The following is an 8,287-nucleotide window of genomic DNA, read 5'->3' on the forward strand; positions in this document are numbered from 1 at the left end:
CTTCCATGGAAAGTCCGAGGCTGCACTTCTCCCAGAGCACCCGCCACCGGCAGCCTTGTCCGATAGGCGTCTGCGTGCACTCTTCTCCTCACTAGACTCTGAGCTCCTCATGCCGTCTCATCCCTGTGAGTCCCCCCGTCTCTGCCCTAGTCCCTAACACCCTGCTTGGCACTAGCAAATAACAAATGTCTGTAGAAGAAATGGATGTTAAGTAAAGCAGAGAAAATGATTCAGACTCTAGTAGAAGCTTCGAAAGCTTTCTCTCTCTCAGAGCCCCAGTCCCTGTGTTCTTCCAGATGGAGTCTGCTCTCCTCCGCTTGACTAATGTTCACATTTCTCTCTCTACTGCCCCCACCTCGAGGAGACTCTCCTGCCTCCTCCTCTCCAGTATTCAAATCCTGGCCCTCCCCTTCCCAAACAGCTTTCCCTGAACCTTTTGACTGACTGTGCATAGTTGGAATGTTTTACCTCTCAGTAAGAGGGTAAGACTGAAGCTTTCCTTTATCCATATCCCTTCAACACCAAGTATGGGACCAGGTGGCTACTCTCAGCTCTGTAGAGGCCTGCTTAAAAAAAAAAAAAAAAAAAAAGGAAACTGAATCTAGCAGAAACTGATGGTACAGCTGTTCTCAGGAGAGATCTGACCACAGAGTACGACCTGTTCTAGCCCGAGGGAAAGGGAGTGGTTTAATTTAGAAAAGCATCTCTTCTCTTTCAAAAGACATAGCTGGTGGTTTTGCCAAGCCAAGCCAGAGCACCAACTGTTTAAGAGAAAGAATCTCAGCCCCTCCAGAACCTGAAAACTGCATCTTTTCAGCCTGACTGCCCCAACAGACATACACACATATATATCTAGCTGGGGTGAGCCTTCCCCAGAGAGGCCACGATCACAGTGAGAGCTTGCTATTGAAGGATCTTCAGAACCACCTGCTCACGCCTCACCCAGGAGACTGCGAGAATTGCCCATCATGCTCTCATCTTTGTCTCCCAGTCCCTGCTCTGGGGCTGGGTCTGATTACTGTCTCCAAGGCTGCTTCCCAGCTTCTACTTGTCCCAGCTAGCTTTTCTGTCCTATACTTACAAGATTTGCTTTCTTCCCAGGGTCCATCATGCTGGAAGTGGCCGTGTCCTGGAAGTGTACACTACCCAGCCTGGGATCCAGTTTTACACAGGCAACTTCCTGGATGGCACGCTGAAGGGCAAGAGTGGAGCAGTCTATCCCAAGCACTCCGGTTTCTGTCTCGAGACCCAGAACTGGCCTGATGCAGTCCATCAGGTAAAGCTCCAGCCCAGCTTTTCAGTGCTGTTGTGTCCAAGGTCACTCTGTATGACAAGGGTCATGACACTCAAATCAGGTCTGTATGATTCAAAAGTTCATGTTGGTGGTTCTCTTCTCCAAGTTAGGATAAGGGAACCCTTAGCCAAGTTACTAACACAGCATTTATGTATTTTTATATCTATTTTGTGTCTTCAAAGCCTTTATCCGGTTTAATGTTGCTCCTTGTCAATACCTGCTCATCTTTTGAACCACGCTTTTTTTGGTGGGTGTGTGGGGGAGAAGGGGAGGGAGAAAGAGAATCCTAAGCAAGCTCCACGCCCAACATGGAGCCGACACCCTGAGATCATGACCTGAGCAGAAATCAAGAATCAGATGCCTAACTGACTGAACCACCCAGTCCCTCCCTGCAACCACACTTTTAAAATGATCCTATCTTTTCTTCCTATTTGCTTACTGGTGACCTCTTTTTCTAGCTACTGCCTAGAGTAGTGCTCCTCAAAGGACCAGCTCATCAGACGTTTGCAGCTTGCACCAGAATGTGAATTGATACAGGGCCTCCATCAGGAAAGTCCTGCTGTAACGTGTGCTCAGTGATGTAGCTGGTTTTCATTCCAGCTGAAGTTCTTTATCTCCTTGCAAACCAATAGTAAACAATTGTTACATTGGCAGCTGGTTCTCAGAGCCAGTCTAGAGACCAGTCTAAAGCCATCCTGAATGGTGAAGGGTGCAGCCTGGGCTGGCAACGTATAACCTGTATTGTTTTTCCCTCCACAGCCCAACTTCCCTCCTGTGCTGCTGAGGCCTGGGGAGGAGTATGACCACACCACTTGGCTCAAGTTTTCTGTGGCTTAAGGAAGTGTAAAGATGTGACCTCCTCCAGGGCCAGGCTGGGAGCCCCTTCAGCAGCTTGTCTCCTGCCCAGAGAGATTTAGAGGCTTTAAAAGTGATCCTGTGAATGAAACCCACATAAAGGGTAGCTTCCTAATGATTAGTCTGAGTATTGATTTTTCTTTCCCAGTGACTGACTACAGGTCAGGTCTATGAGCAGCTCTCTCCTCTGTGTAGTTAAGAGGACTCACTGGGTGGCTCAGTGATTGAGCATCTGCCTTCGGCTCAGGGTGTGATCCTGGAGTCCCAGGATCGAGTCCCACATCAGGTTCCCTGCACAGAGCCTGCTTCTGCCTCTGCCTATGTCTCTGCCTCTCTCTCTGTGTCTCTCATGAATAAATACATAAAATCTTAAAAAAAAAAAAAAAAAAAAAAGAGGACTCATCCATTAATGTCATCACCTGAGCCCTGACCCTAGCCCAGAAGTGGTATCCAAGCCCCTTATACCGTTTTGGCTCCATCTCTTCACCCTGTTGCTTTCTTCTCTACTTTTTACCCTTCCTTTGATCCTTTCATTCCTTTTCTTTGTCCTCCTCCTCCACCGCTCCCCTGTGCAGCACTGTGGAGTTTATAGTCACATTAGCTCATTTTTACATGCTAGCAGATGGACTTGTCTGCCTTGATAAGGCAGGAGATGATGGACAGCCAGGGAGCTGGGGCCTAGGGAGGATAAATGACCCTTGTAAAAAGCATATAGCTAGGAAAAATTTTAGCCAGGACTTGACATCAGATCATGCACATTCAGCTCCCCTTCTTTGCTTCCATTTCAGCCCGCCAGGGCACCCAGGGTCACTGATGGGCAAAGGAGGGGAGGGGGCTGACCTTCCTCTCTTAGGCCAGCCTTTCTTCCCAGATTTACATTTATAATAAGCATCAGTCTGAGTTGAGTTTACCGGATCTTTAGGGATGTCACTTAAAGGGCCAGATCAAAATATCAAGAATCTAATTTTGATTCTCTGCCTTTGGGGTTGAGAAAGTCCCAGCCCAGCAAAGGCATGGGAAGAAAGTCAGCCACTAGAGATGAGCTGTGTCAGTGTGGAGACAAGACCTTACTTAGGACTACACATTGCTCCTAGAGCAAGAGATTGAGTTATGTAGATGAGGCTGGGGCTCCCCCCTTTCCTGAACAATGGAATCACTAGTTATGGGTTTGAGTTGATGGTTACTTTAGGTTTTTAAAGAAATGAATCTTATACTTCTGTATACTAGCAACCAGTTGAAATAAAACCAAAAGCTGCACCTTCAGAAGACTCCCAGTCTCCTCATTCATTTTTAAAATGTCTCAGACACGGACCTTTGGGAAATTGACCAAGTGTATAGTGTATTCTGGATCCCACTGTGCTCTCCAGTACAAGCCCCAGCATCTTCCTAGAAAAAACCACCTAACTGGTAGCCTGTTGCGTTCCCATGCTTCTTAACAACAACAATAAACCAAAAATAGTGTTCATTTTTTAATTCATTTCATCACAGATTTTCTGGATACCTTTTGGGTCCATGGTTCTCTGCGGAGTCTTTTAAGGAATTCAAGAAGTAATGTTTAAGATACAGTGTAGTGCCCCTCAGGGACCTCAGTCTCTCTGGGGAAGACAAGACCAACAGTGACAATAACATGATGTAGATTTGCACCACAACAGACCAAACCTTGAGCACTAACTTTGCTACTGGTATTTACTGCACAGCAAACTAATTTCACTTGTCCTCAATTTTTCTCACCTATAAGGCAAAGATATTAGACTTGAAATGTCTGGAAGGCAAATCTATGTCTGCAGAGCTAGAATGAACACTGGCCACTAGTCACATTCTTTTCACAGAGCCCTCCTCCTGTGCCCATGACAAAGGACCTGAGAAGGTGGAGAGCAAATGCTTAAGCCAGCCAGAGCACTGAGCAACAGACCTTGAGGGCTAGGAGCTGTGACCTTGGGTTTGAGCAGGCACTGAACTCTAATTATTGTTTGGGGCCCTGCACAATGTATACTTCCATCACACATTCTTCTAGGAAATCTGTGGACAGTTGAATTCTTACCCTGTTACTGGGATTGCAAGGATTCTCCTCCTTTATGGCTCATCTTATTTTATGGTTGTCAAAAATATGTTTGAAGAAATTATTTCATCTGATCATTATAACCTATAATGAGGTAGCAAAATCCTCATTTAAACAAAAAGAGGTCGGGATGCCTGGGGGGCTCAGTGGTTAAGTGTCTACCTTTGGCTCAGGGTGTGACCCTGGAGACCCGGGATAGAGTCCATCCGGCTCCTTGCATGGAGCCTGCTTCTCCCTCTGCCTGTGTCTCTGCCCCTCTCTCTGTGTCTCTCATGAATAAATACATAAAATCTTTAAAAATTATAATAATAAATAAAAAACTATTAAATAAATTAGAAATAAAATAAATTTTAAAAAAAAGGTCACAGGGATGCCTGGGTGGCTCAGTGGTTGAGTGTATGCCTTTGGCTCAGGGCGTGATCCAGGGTCCAGGATCAAGTCCTGCATCAGTCTCCTTGCGGGGAGCCTGCTTCTCCCTCTGCCTGTATCTCTGCATCTGTGTCTCTCATGAATAAATAAATAAAATATTAAAAACAAACAAACAACAAAAAAACGAGGTCACTGGCTAGAGAAAGTAATAGTGCCAGAAAGTGGCAAACTAGAACACAAGCCCTTCAATTAGAAACCCAATTTATTTTATTTTTTTAAAGATTTTTAAAATTTTTTATTTATTCATGAGAGACACAGAGCGAGAGAGAGAGAGAGAGAAGCAGAGACACAGGCAGAGGGAGAAGCAGGCCCCATGCCAGGAGTCCGATGCAGGACTCGATCCCAGATCTCCAGGATCATGCCCCGGGCTGCAGGCGGCGCTAAACCTCTGGGCCAATGGGGCTGCCCTAGAAACCCAATTTAAAAAAAAAAAAGGGTGGGGGGCAGCCCAATGTATATTCTAGTGGCACTACACTCCAAAAAAGTCCCCAATTTTTCCTTACAAAGGGGAAAATCTAAGATTCATAACAAAAAGTATTAGTAAATGGAGAATTTTTACTCAATCACCATTAGTAGCAATGTAAATAATACCACTTTTTTAGAGGAAAATTTCACAGAATCTATTAATATTAGCAATCTTGCAAAATTCCTAATCTAGCAATTCCACTTTTAAAAATCTTTCCTAGGGACGCCTGGGTGACTCAGTGGTTTAGTGCCTGCCTTCAGCCCAGGGCATGATCCTGGGGTCCCGGGATCGAGTCCCACATCGGGTTCCCTGCATGGAGCCTGCTTCTCTCTCTGCCTATGTCTCTGCCTCTCTCTGTGGCTCTCATGAATAAATAAATGAAATCTTAAAAAAAAAATCTTTCCTATAGAAATATTAGCACAAATCTGTAAAGACAAACATTCAGACAAGGATGTTCATTGTAATCTAATTAGCAATAATATAAAATTGAAAATTACTTAACACCCATCAATACAAGAATGATTAGCCATACAATGGAGTACTACTGAAAGACCATTAAAACAGAGGACATCAAATTATACACTATCCTGCTTTTGTAAAATAAAATAAAACAAAAATTTACACATATTTGTAAAGTCTAGAAGGGCTAATTAAGTTATTAACAATTGTGTCCTCTGGCCAACAGAATTTGGAGGGGAACTGAGGACTTTCACTTTTTACTTTTTTTATATTGTTTGAATTGCCAAGCATCTTCCTTTTGCAATTAGTAATTTAAGTCTGCGGGATCCCTGGGTGGCGCAGCGGTTTGGCGCCTGCCTTTGGCCCAGGGCGCGATCCTGGAGACCCGGGATCGAATCCCACATCGGGCTCCCGGTGCATGGAGCCTGTTCCTCCCTCTGCCTGTGTCTCTGCCGCGCTCTCTCTCTGTGACTATCATAAATAAATAAAAAAAAAAAAATTAAAAAAAAAATAATAATTTAAGTCTGCAAAATGAGGGGGGAAGACACATTTTTTTTTTAAGACACATTTTTAAAAACAGTATTTCAGACTTACAGGAAAGTTGCAAGAACAGTATAAAAAATTTCCATATACCCCACACTCAGAAATCTCATTCAAATTTCACCACCTGTCTCTATGTCCTTCCTAGTAAAAGGGTCCAAACCAAGAGCACAAATTGTACTTAAGTTTCTTCAGTTTCCTTCAATCTGGCACAATTCCTCAGTCCTCTCGACTTGACCTTTATAACCTTCATTTTTGGAGACTGCAGGAAAGTTATTTTATACAATGTGCCTCCATTGGGATTTGTCTGGTGTTTCCTCTTGATCAGATTGATGTCATATATCTTTCGCAGGAATATCACTGAAATAATGCCGTTCTTCACACCGCAGCCTCTCAGGTAATGCCAAGTTCCAGGTGTGGCCTCTCACCGATGAGGTTAACTTTGTAGGTGCTGGATACCAGGTTTCTTCAGTCTAAAGCTACCAATATATATGTTAGCCATGGGGCCTTAGAGATGAAATACTAAGCTGACTGCAATGTATCTATTAGTTTAATTAATTGTTCAACGCAGGGTTGTAATATTCTAGGTGCCAGAAATCATTTAGGAAACCTTAGAGGAAAAGAAAGAAAAAGAGTATTTTCTTATTCACAGGTAAACATAACTACAAATTAGTTCCCAATTTAAGTGGCCTCTAGGTTTGAGAATACATTTATTACTCAAGTACAGTTGACCGTTGTTGAGCAATGCAAGGATTCACTCTACGCAGTCAAGAATTCACGTGTGGGATCCCTGGGTGGCGCAGCAGTTTGGCGCCTGCCTTTGGCCCAGGGCGCGATCCTGGAGAGCCGGGATCGAATCCCACGTCAGTCTCCCAGTGCATGGAGCCTGCTTATCCCTCTGCCTGTGTCTCTGCCTCTCTCTCTCTCACTGTGTGCCTATCATGAAAAAAAAAAAAAAAAAAGAATTCACGTGTAAATTTCGACTCCCCCAGAACTTAACTGCTAATAGCCTATTGTTGATTGAAAGCCTTACTGACAACATATAAACAGTTCAATAACACATAGTTTGCAAATCTGTATCACATATTGTATTCTTACAATAAAATAAGCTAAGCTGAGAAAAATATTAGGAGAAAATAAGCTGAGAAAAAATATTAGGAGAATAAGAGAAAATACATTTACAGTACTGTGATGTATTTTCACATATATGTGAACCTATGCAGTTCAAACCCATGTTGTTCAAGGGTTAATCATACTTTGTTTTCCTTTTTTTTTTAAAAAAAAAGATTTATTTATTCATGAGAGACACAGAGAGAGAGAGACAGACACAGGCAGAAGGAGAAGCAGGCTCCATGCAGGGAGCCTGACGTGGGATTCGATCTCGGGTCTCCAGGATCACACCCTGGGCTGAAGGCGGTAATAAACGGTTGAGCCACCCGGGCTGCCCTGTTTTCCTCTGTTCTAAGGAGTTGTCTTTCATAATAAATAAAATAATTACAAACAAAAAACAAAGTAACATCTTCCACTCATTAAAATAATAAATAAATAATATAAATAAATAAGTAAGTAAGGTGCCTGAGTGGCTCAGCCAGTTAGGCATCTAACACTTGATTTCAGCTCAAGTCATAACCTCAGGGTTGTGGCAGCGTGCCCCACATCAGGCTCCTTGCTCAGTGCAGAGTCTGCTTATCCCTCTCCCTCTACTCCTCCTCCAGTGAGCTCACTCAAATGAATAATAAATCTTAAAAATAAGCAAATAAAAAGTTACTTAACCCCAGTAAGGATATGCACCTTTAGGGCAGCTGGAAGAAGATACTGGTAATTAATTCTGTTTATGAAAGACAATAAAAAGGCTAACTATAGGGACGCTTGGGTGGCTCAGCGGTTGAGCGTCTGCCTTTGGCTCAGGGTGTGATCCTGGGGTCCTGGGATCGAGTCCCACATCCGGCTCCCTGTATGGAGCCTGCTTCTCCCTCTGCCTATGTCTCTCTGTGTGTCTTTCGTGACTAAATAAATAAAATCTTCAAGGAAAAAAAAAAGGCTATGTCAAGCAACAAATCTGGTGAAAGTAAAATCTTAGAAAAATTGATCTTTTGTGGTAGAAACCACAAAAGTGGTTTCTATCCCTTCTTATGAAATACACACATAAAAGAACTTTGATTTGCCTGAGAAAAGACCTTCTATA

General features: G+C 43.4%; 1 protein-coding gene across 2 annotated transcripts in view; it reads left to right on the plus strand.

Moving 5' to 3' along the window:
• The window catches only part of GALM (galactose mutarotase), a 51,285-nt gene extending 47,868 nt beyond the window's left edge, over positions 1-3,417 (plus strand). For both annotated transcript variants that reach the window (XM_038561304.1, XM_038561305.1), the window contains exons 6-7: positions 1,102-1,276; positions 2,054-3,417. In XM_038561304.1, the coding sequence (XP_038417232.1) occupies positions 1,102-1,276; positions 2,054-2,131 (253 nt within the window). In that variant the 3' untranslated portion in view covers positions 2,132-3,417. The remainder of the gene's footprint in view (positions 1-1,101; positions 1,277-2,053) is intronic.
• Positions 3,418-8,287: the final 4,870 nt, after the last annotated feature.

Source organism: Canis lupus, chromosome 17 (genome assembly GCF_011100685.1).
Source record: "Canis lupus familiaris isolate Mischka breed German Shepherd chromosome 17, alternate assembly UU_Cfam_GSD_1.0, whole genome shotgun sequence".
In the NCBI taxonomy this organism is placed as follows: domain Eukaryota; kingdom Metazoa; phylum Chordata; class Mammalia; order Carnivora; family Canidae; genus Canis; species Canis lupus.